The sequence below is a fragment of the Caloenas nicobarica genome, chromosome 8 (genome assembly GCF_036013445.1).
Source record: "Caloenas nicobarica isolate bCalNic1 chromosome 8, bCalNic1.hap1, whole genome shotgun sequence".
In the NCBI taxonomy this organism is placed as follows: domain Eukaryota; kingdom Metazoa; phylum Chordata; class Aves; order Columbiformes; family Columbidae; genus Caloenas; species Caloenas nicobarica.
This window is the reverse complement of record NC_088252.1, coordinates 28938779-28958181: the sequence shown is the minus strand read 5'-3', so window position 1 is coordinate 28958181 and position 19403 is coordinate 28938779. Positions and strand designations below refer to the sequence as shown.

General features: G+C 52.5%; 1 protein-coding gene across 3 annotated transcripts; it reads left to right on the top strand.

The window, feature by feature from the left end:
• Positions 1 to 5753: 5753 nt before the first annotated feature.
• P2RY1 (purinergic receptor P2Y1) lies at positions 5754 to 9448 on the top strand. 3 transcript variants are annotated; one of them, XR_010606521.1, is made up of 3 exons: positions 5890 to 5981; positions 6538 to 7810; positions 8313 to 9448. XR_010606521.1 is itself a non-coding variant. In XM_065640015.1 (2 exons), the coding sequence occupies exon 2, from the start codon at positions 6606 to 6608 to the stop codon at positions 7695 to 7697; it is 1092 nt and encodes a 363-aa protein (XP_065496087.1). In that variant the 5' UTR covers positions 5754 to 5981; positions 6558 to 6605; the 3' UTR covers positions 7698 to 9448. The 3 variants fall into 3 exon arrangements, 2 of the variants coding, with proteins under 2 accessions (XP_065496087.1, XP_065496086.1); XM_065640015.1 differs by having other exon boundaries at positions 5754 to 5981; positions 6558 to 9448; XM_065640014.1 differs by having other exon boundaries at positions 6538 to 9448.
• The last annotated feature ends 9955 nt before the right edge of the window (positions 9449 to 19403 follow it).

The following is a 19403-nucleotide window of genomic DNA, read 5'->3' as shown; positions in this document are numbered from 1 at the left end:
ATGCTGTGGGTATAGCACCCTCGAGGGAGTGCTGTCTGCATTTCTCTCCATGCAGCAGGTACCACGTACTTAATTGAAATACTCATTTTTTTTCTCCCTTGGCGCACGACCTTCAGTGTTTCCTGCCTGTTTGTCTTCTTGGCCATTTGAGGAAACTGTGTAATATGAGTATTAACGCACTATTAAACCTTCTCAGTAGAATTGTCTTTCTTGGCTGGTAGCTGAACAAAAGATCTTTTCTACTGAGAATAGTAATTTCAATTTAAAATGGCAACATAGGAAGTAGGCAAGATGCTCCCTGCTGTAATTAGAACAAGTTTTCCAGTATTCTGTGTTATCTTTAGACTCTGGAAGTGTAGTTGCTCTACTAGGATTAATAAGTCACCTCCATTAACTCTCTCGCTGTGCTGGAATCACAGGGGCATCATAGCAGCAGTGCTGACCAGAAACCATTTGCATATTCTGAAATACAGAAGGCATTCTGAAACAGTTCTGTTATTTTTGTTGGTTTATAATATTAATAAAGGCAAAGAAGGAGAAGGAAAGACATACAGTATTCATCTCTGTGGGAGTACATGACAGTCATATTGGATATTTACCAGGGCCTTACGGACCAAGCACTCTGAATTCTTGTGCTATCCATTCACCACATTACCCACTCTTGATTATAAAATTATAATCTTTTGCATGCACAATGCTGTGCCATCCTGTCTTCCAAAGTTCACACCCTGTTGGGACTCTGTCGCTCCCCCTTGGGGCTTAAGTTCTGCTGTGTGCAGATCTACTTAATTAGCCCATGAACAGCTTTTGTTTTCAAGACAGCAAACTGTCAGCTCAGACATTAACAGCGCGCACAGGCGCTCGCACCGGGTGGGAGGGCAGCTCCAGGTGCCTGAGCAGCAGCAGCTGGTATCTCCTGCACCGTCACGCAGCAGGACTTTGCTGCCTCCTAAATACCAGGTTGGTGATCTCCAAGACCCGCAGCAAGGCCAGGAGCGGCTCTGCGGGACAGGAGCGGCGGGCAGGCGGTGGCGGAGCAGGGACGGTGCTGGCAGCAGCACCGCAGCGTGCTGGGCACGGTTCTGCTGGCAGCTCGGCCCAGGCTTGCTCTCACCCCGCAGCGCATGCCGGGGCTGCCACAGACACGCCTCATCATTCTTATCAGCTCTTGGACGGCCCTTTCCCGGGTTTGTTTTCTGAGGAAAGGCAAACCGAGGCAGCTGAGGCTGGCGGCGGGGCGCGGAGCCCGCGCTGCGCGGGCTGGCTGCGGTGCTGTGCCGCATGTCGGGGTCCCTGCCGCTGTCCCCTCGCCCTTCCCGAGGGCATCCCCGGGGCCGGTGCAGGACCACAGACCAGAAACTCACCCCATCAGCCCATCCTAAGGGGAAAAAGGCAATATTCGGCATCTCTTGTGGGAGATTTTATGTCTTCCTGGCTTTCTTTATCACTACAGACATTTTTTGCCTTGCGCATCATTTCCTTGCCAGCGTTCAGCCTTCTGCCTCAGTTGCTAAGGGCCACAAGCTCTTGCAGGACGGTGACAAAAATTGCTTATTGCACAAAAGCAACTTTCCACATACCTGGCTGCTCACCCCCAAATTTCCCACATAGATGAACTCGCATGTCAAGGACAAACCTGGGCACTTTCAGCATGTGAAGCTAAGGCTGGAAGGAAACAAAACTGGGGTAAACAGCCATTGCTAACAGTCTGTCTACTATATATTTTTAAGTATTTTTAGATGGACAAGGACAGGCTTTGCTTTTTTTGTACAGATGTTTGCTCGAATCCTTTAAACCAGAATTTCCTCCATTCTCACCTGTGTGCAGGTGCCATTGGAAGTCCAGCTGAGAGGCCTCTTCCAGCTTCGAAGGTGTAGTATTTTAAATACTGCAGGCAGTAGTACTGTAAAATTAATTCATATTTCAGGCTTACCATGGAAAGTCTGCACACCATATAAGGGGTGTTGGGAAGAGATACCGTCTTCTGTGACAAATGAAAAAGGAAGTTGTGAAACTGCAGAGACTGGGGAAAGAAAGCAGGGTGTGATGAAGCATCCTTTGACCTAAGGAGTTTCCTGATGAAGAGGAGAATGAAGCTCACCAGAAGCCAACAGGAAGGTCATGAGCCAATTCAGGTGAAATGTGGAATAGGCAGTTTTGCAGGAGACATGATGTCCTGCAGTGGGGAGTCGAGAGCAGCTCACACACGCTTTCCAGCAGCACTCCAGAGCGAGACACAAAGGGCTTTATATAGGTGTGTGTATACATATATATATATATATATATATATATTTACCCTCCCTATGACCAGGCATTGCAATGATTGTTTATGGGGGTCCTTTCTACCAGCCTCTCCATCTGCCCGTTGTTCATATCGGCACACTTTGAAATACTGAAGCCTGCACCTAAGTCTTCTCGTACCTAAACCCAACAGGTAGGAACAGCTGGATTTCTGTCCAGACCGTTCCCTTTGCACACCCACACACCGCGATAGTTCAGCACTAATTGGACTGACTGGGAATTTCCATTTGCTCTCGAGCATGCTTTCTTTTCTCGTTAGGGATATATCATCCATTTGAGTTAAATCAGCTGTTAACAGAACAAAACATTCAGTTTAATGGAAATCAGTGGTATAAAATCCCAGATTTTGCAGAAAGTGCATTAAGAGGCAAAGCTGGAACAGATTCAGTTTCAGCTCTACCAGGCAGAAACCTATTCAGCTACAAGGCATATGCTAGAGCTATGGAAGAAAAGGTGCTAATGCAACATGCTTTATGGTTGTGGTCCAAAATAAGAAGAGATCAGTGATACAAGCAGAAAGACATTAATGTGCTGGCTGTGTATGAAGGCATGCAACAGTGTGGCTGCTAAAAAATATGCCTTGTTCTTTACCGATATGTGCTTGGACCTCTAGCAGACAAAGCACTGCAGTCACAGTAATTGGGGTATAAAAAAGGAAAAGGGACACCTGGACAAAATCAGGTGTGTGAGGCAGGAGGAAAAAGGAGGCAAGAACGCCAGTGATTTAGAAAACAGGCATAAAAAGGGAAACACTATTTTCCGCTCTTGTGAGGAAAGGTGCGTGTGGTTTTGGAACGACGTTGCTGTTGGCAGCACTTGACAGTGGAGGTTCATCCCCAGGAGAAGCCAGGAGATGAAGTGCAAGTGTCATGTTCCCATTGGAAACTGCTGGGGCAGGTGGCAGCTCGGTGCTCGTAATCAATGGCAGCAACACTGTCACAATGGTGTCTGCTGCGGGTGCCCACCCTCCCAAAAAGCCACTGAAAAATCAGAGGAGACTCAGAAAAATGTTACAGGGATGAGTCAGGTATCTTGAAAAATCCTGCCCTGGCACAGAAGACTAAATAAATTGAAGCCTCTGAAACCAGGTTATAAATCTGAGCTTGGAAACCTTAGTAAGAGATCGACAGTGCTGCAGCTGCAGGATGGCAAGCAGGCGGTTGGTGCAGATTCAATTCTGCCTTGGGATGTTGGTACATTTGTACTCAACCTTGAGTATGCACATTGGCCCCACAAGAACGTGACGCCAGGTGAGGTGTCACCTCCCTGTGCAGCCATGGGGTCACACTAGATCCTGCTGGATCCCTGTCCCAGCCAGCGACACATCAGCACAGAGCCTGCGCTGCGTGTGAACGCTGCACGGGTGCTGGGCAAACCTGGTGCAGGCAGCTGCCTGCTCTGGCCTGCACTTGCGCTGGGTATCTCATACTTCTCCATGTCCTGTACGGCTGAACCGCAGCCCTGTTCATAACTGGGCTCCCACCCCTATTCCAAAGCTGTTCCTGCACTGGACCCTCTGCCTGGCGCTGCTGCCTGCACCGCCGCCTGCACCGCTGCCTGTGCGCAGACCCTGAGCAATACCTCCTGCCCTGGGCTCCTGGAATTACTGCTCCAACCTTTCATCTGCACCGTTTGGATTTATGGCACTGCTTAGGTAACTGAGGAAAACAGGCGGTAGTTCATAGTGCATATTTACTGATGCTATCTAACGCTGCTTCGGTATGACTCAAGATTTGCTCAAGACAGGGAAGTTGCCAAGAGAAGCTACGTGTTAGCAATGGGACTGAGAAAATCACTCATGAAATAACAATTATAAAGGGAAAGATAAACTAAAAGTCTTCTCAAATGCTAATAGCATCACTTTAAAAAAATTATTTTTTTTTTTTACACAATAATCCAAGTCCTTCATTAAAATGAACTCTGGTTTTGGGCCATGCAGCTGATTCTCCAAGAAGCAAGATGGCTTTTTCATAAACCAGTATGGTGGGCTTGATATTATTATACTGTATCCACCGCACATCTGGTTTGTGGGTTGGATGCTTTCTCTTGTGGGAACGGCATGGCTAAGGATTCATTTTTGCTAGCACTTTAAAATCCTAGAGGGCACCACTGAACGGTTTTGTAAACCGGGCTTGCTATACAACACAGATTTTACAGGTGTTCTTTTCTCAAATTTCGTTTTCCATTCTCTTCACATGCAATTTGAATTAAAATTAAAAGAATCTTCAAAGTAGTAAATTTGCAGTTAGTGGACGAGTACAAAAAGAAAAACAAACTAATACACAAGAAGAAAAGGTCTGACATTTACACAATTTAAGCTGTGGCTTCAAAGTTGTAGGCTCTGTAACTTGCCCCAAAAGAGATGCCAGGCTAGCAACTCCATCTGCATCCACTTGCATATTCCTACAGGGGTACAATATGCAGCTGATTTCCCAATTAAGCTTTCCCAACAAAGTAGCTTTATAATTTAAACAGACTCAAAAGTTTGAAAAATGAATACATATTCATGAAGCACTAATAATCCTCTGTCTAGAACACAGCTTTTAGCTGAGAGCAGATATGACTAGCTCATGTGTCACTCACTACACATCCTAACTAAAATGCGAACGAGGAAGAAATGGCTGAAACCAGCAGATTGTGTTTTGCTAAGACAATAAATAATAATCGCATTCTGACTCAAGTGCCAAATGTATAGCGCTTAATTAGAGGTCAGTAGAGCATATTTCTGCTCAGCTGTTACATTTACAGCAATTAACATGTTCGTGTAGCTTAAACTGGGTTGCAGAGCAGATTTCAAAGGATTGAGTGAAAGCAAAATCAGGAGGGAGTTGCTCAGCCGCTCGCGGCAGCTCAGGAGGAGCACACCTGGCACCCCACGGCCGGCACCCCGCTGCCCGCGCCCCGCTGCCCGCGCCCCGCCGCACACTGGTGCTGGCAGGCGGGGGCTCAGCCCAGCCGCCGCATCCCCCTTCTCCATCACTCGGAGGGGACCCTGCCCTCCCGTGTCCCGGCCGGCGCTGGCTCCCGCGTGTCCCCGGAGCTGGGCGACAGCGCCAGACGGGCGTGCCCGTGCCCGCGGGCGCTGGCCTCGCCGCGTGTGCCCACCCGTGGGTGCCCACCCGTGGGCGCCCACCCGTGTGCCGCGCCCCCGCCCCGCAGCCCCGGCTTGCCCATGTGCGCACCCTCTGAGCTCCCGTCTCGGGCGGGCCGGGTGACCTGGGTGGGATCCCGAGTGTGGCGTGTGCCGGCGGGGGGTCGCATTCTGCTCCGGACGAGCGGCCCCGGCCCCCCGCCCCTCTCCCCGCAGCCCCCGGCCCGGCCCCGCCGCCATGTGCCGCGGGCAGCGGCGGCACCGCCCGCCTGCGGGGGCGGCGCGGGGGGCGGGCGGCGCGCCCCTGGGCCGAGTCGGCGCCTCGTCCCGCCCGCCTGCCCGCAGTCCGCCCGGGGCCGGCGCTGCCTCCCGCAGCAGAGGGGCTGCGGCCGCTCTCCCCGCGGCGGCCGAGCCGCCATGGAGCGGCGCCCCGAGGCGCCGTAGAGCCCCTGCCCCCGGCTGCCCTGCCCGGCGATGGGAGCCGGCTCGGCCGGGGCAGCTGCGGGCGGGACGCCGCTCCCCGCCGGGCGGACGCTGCCGGCGGCGAGGAGAGGCGAGCGCGGGCTGGGGAGGGCGCCGCGGGAGGCAGGTACGGGCGGCCCCGGCGCTCCGCGGAGCCGGGCTGGGGAACGCGGCGGCCGCGGGGAGCGGGGAGCGGGGTCGGGAGGGCTGAGGCGACTGCAGGGAGCTGGGCGGGCTGAGGGGAGCGGGGCCGGCGAGGCCGAGGTGAGCCGGGGGCAGCCGGGCGGAGCGTGGGACGGGGCCGGCAGCCGCGGAGGCGGCCGTGGCGGTGGCGCTCGGCCGAGGAGCGCGGGCGGAGCGGCTGCCCGCGGGCGGAGCGGCAGCCCCCGGCCGGCCCCGCTCCCGCTGCCCCTCCGCGGCGCTCGCCCTCTCTCCGTCCCGCCGCCCGCTGTCGCGCTCGCCCCCACCCCGCCTGCCCTGCCCGGTGCCCGTCGCGCCGGGGCGGGCAGAGGGACCCGCCGGGTGGCCCCGGCTCCCGACGTGCGGGGGGACGGCCCGCGCCCCGCGCCAGACCCCCCTGGGCGGTGGGAGCCGCTCAGCCGAGCACACCCGCCGGGAAACCCTCTGAAGAAGGGCAGGTTTTACCTTCCAGTTAGGCTTTCTTTGCTCTGCTCTTTTTTTAGATGCGTTACTGTTCCCGTAGAGACTTCGTCGCTTCACCGCAGACCTATGTGACTCTGGTGGAAGGATCATGACCGAAGTTCTCTTCTCTGCTGCTTTGAATGGAACTGAACCCAACCTGTTATCCAGCAGCGGTTGGTCTGCAGGAAACACCACCACCAAGTGTTCCCTGACCAAAACTGGCTTCCAGTTCTATTACCTGCCCACCGTCTACATTCTAGTCTTCATCACTGGGTTTCTGGGCAATAGCGTGGCCATCTGGATGTTTGTCTTCCATATGAGGCCTTGGAGCGGCATCTCGGTTTACATGTTCAACTTGGCGCTGGCTGATTTCCTGTATGTCTTGACTCTGCCTGCCCTCATCTTTTATTACTTCAATAAAACAGACTGGATCTTCGGAGATATCATGTGCAAGCTGCAGAGGTTCATCTTCCACGTGAATCTGTACGGCAGTATATTGTTTCTCACTTGCATAAGCGTGCACAGGTACACGGGAGTGGTGCACCCCCTGAAGTCGCTGGGGAGGCTGAAGAAGAAGAACGCGGTGTACATCAGCACGCTGGTCTGGGTCATCGTGGTGGCCGTGATCTCTCCAATACTCTTCTACTCGGGAACGGGGATAAGGAGAAATAAAACCATAACGTGCTACGACACAACAGCCGATGATTACCTGAGAAGTTACTTCATTTACAGCATGTGCACCACAGTGCTTATGTTCTGCATCCCGTTCATACTGATTCTTGGTTGCTATGGGCTAATTGTGAAAGCTTTGATTTACAAAGATTTGGACAATTCTCCTCTCAGGAGAAAGTCCATTTACCTGGTTATTATTGTGTTGACGGTCTTTGCTGTGTCTTACCTTCCCTTCCATGTGATGAAGACCTTAAATCTAAGAGCCAGGGTGGATTTTCAGACTCCACAAATGTGTGCCTTCAACGACAAGGTTTACGCCACGTACCAGGTGACGCGGGGTCTGGCCAGCCTCAACAGCTGCGTCGACCCCATCCTTTACTTCCTGGCGGGTGACACCTTTCGAAGGCGGCTTTCCAGGGCCACCAGGAAATCGTCCAGAAGAAGCGAACACAACGTGCAGTCCAAAAGCGAGGAAATGACTCTTAATATTTTAGCTGAGTATAAACAGAATGGAGATACGAGTTTGTGAACGAATGCAAAAGATTTGGGAACAGCTGGAAAAAATCTTCCACTTTGAGACAGTAGGACGCTGTAGTGCTACAAGTGTGAGGAAAATCTACCAGTCTCTCAGATTCGTTTTCGGTAAAGCCTCATTTTCTGATCATAGAAAAAGCTTAACAAAGTCAGCGGAAGAATTTCAGTGGAAAGTAACGTGTCAAAATTCAGCTTTCCTTCTCATTACAATATTCTCATTTCTTTCTGACTAGTGTCAGATACAGTAAAATGAAGTAAATCCCCTAAAGGAAGAAAGCAATCTAAGTGCTTCTGTTTTAATGACTTAGTCTCCCACATTCAAAAATGTTCTCAATCAGCCTCGCTTTAAAAATAGGAAATAACAATAAGAAAGAGCAGTATCTTCTCTTCTGAGGCTCAGTCCACATGCCTAACCTTTAGCTCACTTGTAAACGAGTATTTAAATCGAAGTCATGATGCGGTTATCTCACCTTTACAGTTTTATTTCTTCATCTACTTCTAGTGTTGATAATTATTTGGTAGTTCGGTAGCATTTATGATTCAGTCCTCTCTGAGTGCCGGTGTTTCTCAGAAGGCAGGCTTACTGATGCGTGCGTGATTATGCTTTCAGATTACGATGGTTGGTTGTGAAAAACCTGGACCCCCTCAGAGGCAGGTTGGTTCCAGGCGAGCTGACAGATCTGTGGGTCCGCCTGTGCCGCACGTGGCCGGGCTCCGTGCACAGACGTCGGGTGGTGTGGGTCTGAGCAGCCGCCGGTCCCATCCTGCCGCGGAGAACCGGCGTGCTGCCAGCCAGAGGAACCGCAGGACCAAGCGGCACCCCGCTGCAGCGCCAGCGCCCGGCGCAGCCTCGGAGCCCTCGGGAGTTCTTGACGGGTAAAACGAGGGACGCGTGTGTTGGAAATGACTGTACCTTTCAGAGGAGTAGAACTACGGTTACTCAAGTTACTTGTGTTTTCATTTGGTACAAGAATGTTTCTGTTCCTGGCAATCTGTAGAGATAATGTAAGGTTATTTCCCAAGAAAGTAATTATTAAAGTGGATAATATAAATGTATTATATATGTTATATATATACATAAATGGGGAGAATTAATTTTTTTGTACTGTGACAAATAAATTACTGTATTAACAAGATGTTGCAATATACTACAGACTAAATCTGGCCCTTTAGTATATATCTTCTCCAAATGTGGAGCAGGGCATCCAAAATCAGCCAAACTGCCATATTGTGTAACACAAGAGCTAGTGATCAGAGCAGATGAGATCTTACATGGGCAGTCTTGCTCGTTTCTCATATTTTTAAGAACTGTATTTGAAAATATTGTGTGCTAAAAATGGTATGAAAGCATGCTCAAAATTGTAAGTTTAGTGTATAAAATTAAGTTCTGTGTAATCCTAAGGGTGATTTTAACAGGCCTTTGTTCCTCCTGTATTCATAGTAAGAGTAAAATATTTATATTTTACTTACTAATTTCCAGTGATTGGTAACAAACAAGAATAGCTCTAGTTATTTTTGACAACATTGTAAAGCAGCTTCTGTTGACAGGTACAGCTTCTTAATCTGCAAAATCCCTATTTATTGAACTTATTTATTAGAAAGCTAAATGTAAAGTATGTAAAGTGTGGTTCTCCGTGTTCATATTCAGAATTGGGCGTTAATGGAAAATTTAGCAGCATGCTTCAATCACTGTAATACTGTGTCTTCTAACAGAACATCTTTATAATAAACTCAATTCCACCCTGACTATTCACTGTTAATACGTAACCTGGTGATAAATTGAGCTTCTGATTTATGGCCTCGAGATAAATTAAACTGTTGCTTAGGAAGCAAAGCTTCTCAAAGCAATGGTAAGATCTCATTTAGCCCCATAAGATGAAAAATGTAGAGGTAGTGCAGAAATCCCAGCCAAGGGTCAATTGCTAATTAATCCCTACTGACAAAAGGCTGTGGAACAGCACAGCCTATTTATATCACCAGAGAATGAGCTCGATTCACAATAAATGACTTCTCCTATTATGTGATTATTCAAGGCTTCATTCAGCAGAGGCATGTCTTGTTTGGAATGGCAGATGAATTAAATGGAGAGAAAGCATAAAAATAGGATATTCTCCGAATCTGCCTCTCTAGGTTTAAAATCATATCCATTTCCCAGCATTTCGTGGTCTATTTCTCTCTTTCAGTTAGGAAATAAAATGTTCTACTAATCCATGTCCGAAAAAAGATCCTAAACAGCCGCAGTGTAATGTAAACCCGCACACTCATGTTGGTCCGGATGTAGCTGTTCTGTCTTTTTGCAAAAGCCGGCAAAGTCAAGTGCAACGCGGTTCTGCGGGCCTGGCAGCTGGATGTGCTGCGGGAGAGACCCACGGTGCGGACGGACGTGCTGCCGGGGAGACGGACAGACACAATGCCAGGGAGATGGACAGACATGCTGCCAGGGAGATCCGCCTGTGGAGCTCAGGACAGCCCTGACTCTCATGTTTCCTTCTGCATCTGAACACCTGCAAGGTTTTTGTGCTTTCCTCATGAACCGCTGGAAGCTCCTTCTGCTTCCTCCTGCCTCGCTGCAGAGGACTCTGCAACCGGCCAGGTGATTCACCCAGCTCGTTCCCGAGCTCTGTTCTGGTTATTTAATGACAATCACTCCTGATGCTCAGCCGTGGCAGCAGCTGCACTTGGCATCCTCAGCTCCCGGCCGCGAACGGGAGCCTCCTGCCGCACACCGAGAAGGCTCATTAAACACGTTTGACACAGAGTCTGTTTTCCATCTCTCAGATCCCTTGACCTGCAGAGCGATCACCTCCGGCCACGTCCCACTCCAGTGCAGGTCCCTGCTGCACACCCCGAGCCGGCACAGCCCCTCGGAATCCCGCGGGAACGGGAAGCCTCGCAAGCCCATGTCAAGGTCCTGCTCTTTTTCTAGGCCTTCCTATGTTTAGCATGGAGTAGTCAGAACCACTGCAAAAAAATCACACCAAATCCACCTCTCCTCCGACATGAATACTTTTCACCTGCAGTGACAGAATCTCTGTTGGGCCGTCCCATCAGAGGGAACTGGGCAGACTGGGGGGACTGGGCACCAGAGCTGCTCCAGCGCCGTGATGGCTGGAGCCATCGCCTGCCGGGGAACTCGGCGAGGCCCGTTAAATATTTGCCGTTTGGCACTTCTCCCTTACAATGTTTTTGTGGAAGACAATCAGTCCAGCCAGTGTAGAGGCCCAAGATGGTCCCTGCGTTGGTACAGAAACCTCGGCGATGGCAACGGGTGAAGCTCCTTTCCTTCAGCCACGTGATTGGAGTTTCTTTCCGACCTGTCCAATGTGCAAACGCAAGCTCGGCCGCAGCCTTTGGGCTGTTAATTAATAAGCAATGATGATGATGGGTTGTGTTTACTAGGAGTGAGATTCAGCTCCTCGTCTCGCTACAGACAGACCACCTAAAATTCCACCTTCCCTCGGGCTGTGTTAGCCTTTGACCAGCAAATGAGACCAGACGCTTGATGATTTCCTGATCATGCCTTTGACCTATTTTTCCCCCGGGCATATTTGGGAAGGTTTTAATAACTACAAATCATTCACTGACGACGCTGAAAGGTTTCAGGTAAATAGTTATTTAGAGCTTAAGTTTTGCCAAAGCATTCTATAATGAGCCATACTAAAATGAATTATTATTCATTAGCTGTATTTTGCTTTCTTCAGCTCACAGAGTTATTTTTTTTCTCATTTATGCCCATTAACTCCCACATATGGTAATCTTTAATACAAAATGAAATCAGTATGAAACCTACATGTGATCTGCTGTCAGCTTGTACGTTTTCATAACATAGCACCTTGGATCTTTTGTTTTAATCTGCTTCATATGACACCAAGTTACTGAGATAATGCTCGGACCCAGGGAGCCAGCAGCACCTTCCCTACCCCTCTTCGAGTGGAAGTCCCGCTGGACGCCCCGGGAAGCCGCGTCCCACCCCGATCCCCCTGCGCCGTGGCAGGGGGTGGCTGCAGGGCCATGGCTGGGCTGATGCCACTGCGGAATGCACAGAGCATTCCGCTGCCTGCTGCTCACGCCTGGGACAGGACCTCAGCTTTTGTTTCCATAGACCAAACCCTCGGGGTCACACTGTCTGAGCCCGTGTTCTCCCGAGCCTGGCATCCTCCTCTTCCTCGCTGAGGAAGGACCGGGGAGGACAGAGGGCTCTGGGCGCTGCTGTCCCAGCTGTTCCAGCTGCTGCCACTGCACGGGTGCTGGCTCTGCCGGCTCCGGTCCCCCCGCCAGCGGGGCAGGACACAGCGTGAACGGGCTGTTCCTCCTGCTGCCACCCACGGATGGTCCCACCTGGAAACCGGGTCTGGAGCAGCTGAACACTTTGGGGCAACAGGAGGCAAAACCTACTCCTTGTGTTTCTGGGATTCTTTTTTTTTCCCCTTGTTACTCATTTTTGTCTTCAGATTGGACCAGAATGAAGACATTACTAAAGAATGATAAATCTTCACACAAACAGTACTTATTTCTGTGATAAGCTCATTATTTTTCAAGTCTATACGTTCATATTAGTTATCTGCAGTGATTAGGCTCCACCTCTGGTAACATTTTTGAAGGAAGTTATAGGCATGAAGTTGAATTCGAATCTGAAAAATGTTTCCCAAGCTGCCGAGTATTCAACAACTTCAGCTGCAAACCGAGGTCGGTGCAAGCCGAGCTGGGGGTGGAAATGCTGGCCCTGGGGTGGACATCGGTTTAGACCAACATTAAAAGCCCTTAAAAAAAAAAAATCCCACAACTATAGCTGCTTGAAAACTAGTGTTTCACCCTATTTATATTTGCTGTATTGTTTCTAACTTCAGGTGCTTTGCACTGAATCGGAATCTACTACAGAATAATATTTCTGGAGCCTACCTGCATCAGCACAATAATTTGAAATACTTTGAAGATATACAACTTGTGAATTAAAACCTCTGCTTATTTTGTGGTTGTGAATTGGAGTGTGTTTCAAGGATATACGTGAAAATGTTTATTTTTCTATTGTCCTGTGATTTCAATATTGTTGACTAAGTACAATTTTTGTATAAATACTAGTGAAATTTGACTGCAATATCTGCAGACAGTGCTACTTGGTATTTAAGCTCAGGTTATGTAACTCCTTTAACTAAATAGTAGTAAGAAATCCCCGTATTTGTCTATAATTTTAATAAATAAAAAGATTTTGGTTTTGAATTAAGCACGAGGTTGTTTGCATGTCATTTACTGCTAGGCACGGCTTTTGAAGTTGTAACTATTTTTAGTGGCAGCAGAATGGCAGCCACTGCGTTACTGGCACTGTACCTAGCAACCTCACTTTGAAACTGCGCCAATAAAATCATGAAACGCTTTCTTCTGCCTTTTGTATTATTGTGGCTAATTCATGTTTCCAGGTGATTCTTCAGGCAGTGATACATACTTAAAAACAGATAATAAAAGGTTCGCAAAACATATAAAATGTAAAACCTTGACAAGAACCAGGCAGATCAACTGAGAATCAAAATAAGTGAGGATATGAGCGATGCTTGGTCTTTTGGCGTTTCGGGGGACAGCGTGTCGCAGGTGGCAGCGCGTGACCCATCTCCTAACCCAGCGGAAGGCACCGACCGCGCTGACCCAGCGCCCGCTCCCACCCGCTCCCGTTCCCACACTCGGCCAGAGCAGAACCCGCTCCCCGGCCCCTTCTCCCCTTTCCCCGGCAGCTCCCGCTCCGCCTCAGGTTGTTTATTCCTCTGGTTACTGCCCAGCCTGGGCAGCCCTAACCTGACAGCCTGGTCTGTGCAGATCAAGAGCTGAATCTGTCTTTACAGAAACTCCCTTTCTTTCTTGCTGGCAATGGCTGCTGCACGCTGATTTTCTTGCAGGATGACTGTTCCTTCCCAAACAGCTTAACATTTAAAAACTAATTACAATATTTAGCCCCTTCTTTAAGCCATACCTCAGATTTTATGTCGACCTCTATCTTGATGCCATTCCCTCGTTTTGCTGCCCACAGCTGCCCCAGCCCCTCACGGTGTCCATTCCGTTCTGCTGCCCCTGCGTCTCACCTTCCCACAGCAGCACAGCAGCTCCGGCTGACTGGGGAACAGCTCCTGACCTCTTATTTCTGTTCCAGACCAAGGACCTCAGTGGCGTTGCAAGGGGAGGGACAGATTTCTGATTTTGCAGATGTTTTGACCCTGAAGGTGCAGGTGTGGGGCACTGACAGTGATGCTATGGTGCAAACTGCAGCTACATGCGACAGCACAGACCTGTATTTCATCTATTTCGCCTGCTTTATTTTAAATTTTTTAACCTATTTCATTTTCTTTTTTTTTTTATCCTTGGTTTATCTTTGCACTTCATGAGAACCTTTTAGCTTTGGTGTAATATCCCTTTAATTATAATGGTACTTTCTTATCAGTAAACAGATTCCATCTGCAACAAGTTGAAATTCCCATCCAACACCTGTAAGACCTGATGGCCTCTCCCACCCTGAGCACATGGGCGGACGATGCTCACACAGCTCCTGCGAGCACCAACACAGGACACGGGTTTGGATCCACCTGGCAGAGAAACCTCCAAATGCTCACGAGTCAGTCAGGTCTAGGAGCACTGGGGTTTGTAAAGCTCTGCTCTTGCTGATTATATTTAACATAAACGGCAAGACACAGTATGTAAACACCATATTTTAATACTTGACCTGACTGTGCATTTGTTTCCGGCTTCCTTTAACATTGGCCTGTGTGCAGATGTGGTTTGCTGTTACCCTGACAGATGTGAAACAGCGCATGATCATAAGGAATATTTGTTTGTAAACTTAGAAAAAAATTATCTTACGGCACTAGAAAATCAACGGCAAGCCCATGATGATAGGCAATGGGCTGAACAGCTGAATAATTAAATACCTGGGGGCTTTCAAACGGTGCAGCTCAGGTTTCTGCTGCCAGCACCAGGCTCATGCTGCGATGGGAGCAGGAGATGCCGGGAAGGCTGCTGTGCGCTTCGGGCTGAACTCAGGGGCTGGGAGCAGGGCAGTGCTCAGGGACTGCAGCGAGAAGGGACACGAACCGTGGGATTCACCCCAGACCATCGCTGGCAGCGAGGTGGGCGGCCAGCACGCAGCCCTGCTGGACTCAGTTGTCCACACAAGCAGCCCCGAGCTACCTCCCTGCCCCACTGCCCTGCCTGCCCCCCTGCCTGCCCCCCTGCCTGCACCCCTGCACCCCTGCCTGCAGCCCTGCCTGCACCCCTGCCTGCAGCCCTGCACCCCCGCAGCCCTGCCTGCACCCCTGCCTGCACCCCTGCCCACACCCCCGCAGCCCTGCCTGCACCCCACCTGCACCCCCGCAGCCCTGCCTGCACCCCCACCTGCACCCCTGCAGCCCTGCCTGCAGCCCTGCAGCCCTACAGCCCTACAGCCCTGCCTACACCCCTGCACCCCAACACCCCCGCCTGCACCCCCGCAGCCCTGCCTGCAGCCCTGCAGCCCTACAGCCCTGCCTGCACCCCTGCACCCCCGCAGCCCTGCCTGCACCCCCACAGCCCTGCCTGCACCCCTGCACCCCCGCAGCCCTGCCTGAACCCCCACAGCCCTGCCTGCACCCCTGCACCCCAACAGCCTTGCCTGCACCCCTGCACCCCCACAGCCCTGCCTGCAGCCCCGCAGCCCTGCCTGCACCCCTGCACCCCAACAGCCTTGCCTGCACCCCCACAGCCCTGCCTGCACCCCTGCACTCCCACAGCCCTGCCTGCAGCCCCGCAGCCCTGCCTGCACCCCTGCACCCCAACAGCCTTGCCTGCACCCCCACAGCCCTGCCTGCACCCCTGCACTCCCACAGCCCTGCCTGCAGCCCCGCAGGGCTTTACCCTGGCCCAGGGCAAGGTGGGAGAGATGCAAAACTGTTCAGTGCCGCTGAGACTGAACTAACCATGTCTGCCGGCAGAAATATAAATACCCGGAGACTTCATGAGTTCCATGACAGCTGAGTGTGGGTGTCACAAATGCCACTAGTGCCACTACGTGAGGTACCAGGAGGACAGTGAAGTGCCAGGTGTATTTATAGTCCCTGGGTGCACAGAGCAGCACTGGGCTCCTTGGGGAGCAGTGTCCCTGTCCTGCGGTGGCAGTGACCCAGCCGAGAACTGGGCAGCAGCTCCCACAAGGAAACCTGTCACCCCCGCCCTGAGCGGCTGCATCCACCATCCCTGCAGGACCACCAGCAGATCCGCTCCTTTAAAGTGCTCCAAACACCATTTGCCCTTCCTGGCGTTCCCATATAGCCAAGGAAGAGCAGAGTTATTGATGTAAATAATTCATACAAGTCTTCTCCGCTCGCTTTATGGCTCTTCCAAGCAGTCGCCCCAGCAGCCGCCCTGCATGCTGCTGCTGTGGGCTGCGATCCATTGGCAGAGCCCTGCCGCGCTCACGGACAAGTGTCACAGCCCTGCCTTAGCGACGGCAAGGGCCCAAGCCAGGTCCCCACACGTGTCCCTGCCCGTTGGTGGGAGCAGTTCCACGCTGCGCTGTGAAGAGCACGGCGGCCGCGGCGCAGGGACAGACACCCCGGACATGGCCACGCTGGGCTGTGCTCTCTAACAGCGACTTCTCTGTGCAAGCAGGGTTGGTTGGTTAAAAATGCATCTCCTTCCAGTGCAAAAAACGGCCTTTTGTGGGAAACCGTTTTTTCTCCAAGATAGTGACTGAGAAACGACTCAGCTATGGAGTGAACACAGAAGCAACTTTTGGGCTGCTGAGCAGGCAGCGTGAGCTGTAGGACACCATCAGCCAGCGCGTGGATTATCGCAGTGCCGAGGCCATACCCCTGGTATCCAGCCGCCCAAACGGCCAGAAGGGACTGACAGAGATGGGAAGGGACGATCCTGATGCGGCCGAGCATCAGCACAGCACCTGAACAGCAGGTGCCTTCAGAAAGACAGATGACTGAAGCATGAAGTCACAGAGAGTCTGTTTTGGGTACGGACAGCCCAGTACATGTCACGTACGCAGCAGGAGCAGGACACTGTACACTGTGTGGAGTTTGCTCCTGCTGCAGGACAGTGGTGAATTGGCGGTGCTGCCCCACAGCACGTCCTGGGGGACACACGAAGCTTGGGCAGGAAAACTGGGACCAGCACGGGCAGAGATGATAGAACCTCAGGTAAAAATGACAAACCACTTTGCTATAGGGAGGCGGCTGTACCTATGAATTTTAGTTTACAAAGTCAGACGTAACTTTTGCAAAAAGATATCACAACTGTTCAGCCCCTTTAGATAATTTTCAGGTGCTGCTGAGCTGCCAGCAGCCGGAGGAGCTGGCAGAGCCGCGGGCAGGGGCGGCAGCCGGGCAGGGCGATGCCGCGGCCGAGGGCCCGGCTTGTGCTGGCAGAGGGCAGGAGCCAGCACAGAGCTGGGCGTGCAATCACGTCATTTTGTTCCCCCGGCAACTCCCATTTCCCTGTTTTCTTTGATATTCCTTCCACAACCGGCCATGTCTTCCACCACATACCTCCACAGCAGCTGCTCAGGGCTGCAGTGACAGGCAGGGACCGCGGCTGGAGCCCAGCTGCTGAACCAGCCCGTCCCCATCCCAGCGCACATCCCCATCCCTGTCCCCATCCCGTCTGCGGGCTCCGCACCCCAGGACGCAGCCGGCACAGCCAAGGACGGGTTTTGCCTCTCCCTGCTCCCCTCAGCTGCAGTCAGGCAAATCCAACATGGAAAATGGCCTTGTTGGGTTTTGTAGCAATTACCAACACGGCGACAAGGAGCAGGGCAGATAACAGCAGCGCGCCCAGGGTCTGCCTGCGCTCACTTCTGAGCTGCAGCTCCCGTCTGCCTCAGCAATGTGTCAGGACACGTTCGGCACAAATAAAAAAGTAAGTTGTTGTTTAACATTCTTGTGTATTACTGAGCGGTGGCAGTGATGCTTCCTGTAAAACATATCTGCAAGCGCGGCAAAGCTGTTTGATATTACAGCCTTATTTAAAACAGCATTTAGATAGTAAAAGCAGTCATTTCCCTCCATCCTCACATACCAGCCACCCATTAAAATTCCTTCTCATGCTCTTGCACAAAGACTAATTTTGGCAAGAGACTGACTTGCCCTAGATTTTTAAAAGACTACTTGTTTAAAAACAAAGTCCTTTGGTGAAGGAAGAGAGCTGGGAGAAGGATTGCTTCCTCTCCCTGCCTGCCCCAGTCCTGTGATGGCGCCAACACCTCCTGGCCTATCACCCCCAACCCTGACACCCCTGGCACTGACACCCCCGGCACTGACACCCCCAGCCCGTCACCCCCAACCCTGACACCCCTGGCACTGACACCCCCAGCCCGTCACCCCCAACCCTGACACCCCCGGCACTGACACCCCCAGCCCGTCACCCCCAACCCTGACACCCCTGGCACTGACACCCCCAGCCCATCACCCCCAACCCTGACACCCCTGGCACTGACACCCCCGGCACTGACACCCCCAGCCCGTCACCCCCAACCCTGACACCCCCGGCACTGACACCCCCAGCCCGTCACCCCCAACCCTGACACCCCTGGCACTGACACCCCCAGCCCGTCACCCCCAACCCTGACACCCCCGGCACTGACACCCCCAGCCCGTCACCCCCAACCCTGACACCCCTGGCACTGACACCCCCAGCCCATCACCCCCAACCCTGACACCCCTGGCACTGACACCCCCGGCACTGACACCCCCAGCCCGTCACCCCCAACCCTGACACCCCCGGCACTGACACCCCCAGCCCGTCACCCCCAACCCTGACACCCCTGGCACTGACACCCCCAGCCCGTCACCCCCAACCCTGACACCCCCGGCACTGACACCCCCAGCCCGTCACCCCCAACCCTGACACCCCTGGCACTGACACCCCCAGCCCATCACCCCCAACCCTGACACCCCTGGCACTGACACCCCCGGCACTGACACCCCCAGCCCATCACCCCCAACCCTGACACCCCCGGCACTGACACCCCCAGCCCGTCACCCCCAACCCTGACACCCCCGGCACTGACACCCCCAGCCCATCACCCCCAACCCTGACACCCCTGGCACTGACACCCCTGGCACTGACACCCCCAGCCCGTCACCCCCAACCCTGACACCCCCGGCACTGACACCCCCAGCCCATCACCCCCAACCCTGACACCCCTGGCACTGACACCCCCAGCACTGACACCCCCAGCCCGTCACCCCCAACCCTGACACCCCTGGCACTGACACCCCCAGCACTGACACCCCCAGCCCGTCACCCCCAACCCTGACACCCCTGGCACTGACACCCCCAGCACTGACACCCCCAGCCCGTCACCCCCAACCCTGACACCCCTGGCACTGACACCCCCGGCACTGACACCCCCAGCCCATCACCCCCAACCCTGACACCCCCGGCACTGACACCCCCGGCACTGACACCCCCGGCACTGACACCCCCAACCTAGGTGGTGCCTCCTCCTCCCCACCGAGGGGGCTCCCAGCCCCACAGAGGGGTGCTGGGGGGGAGCGGGACCTTCGGGCACGGAGCAGGAGGAGCCAGGGGAAGATTGAAAGGCTGCCATTCTCCTTGACATTTACACGCTAAAAATAAAGTTTCCAATGTTAAGCACTTTAAAAAAAAAAAAAAGCCAATATTCAGATATTACTTAAGGGACTTGATTCAGAGTAAAAGCTCTGGTTTTATAAGCCGG

Bases quoted from the DNA above. Each gene is read 5' to 3' on its own strand.
- P2RY1 (XM_065640015.1), top strand. From the start codon at position 6,606: ATGACCGAAGTTCTCTTCTCTGCTGCTTTGAATGGAACTGAACCCAAC.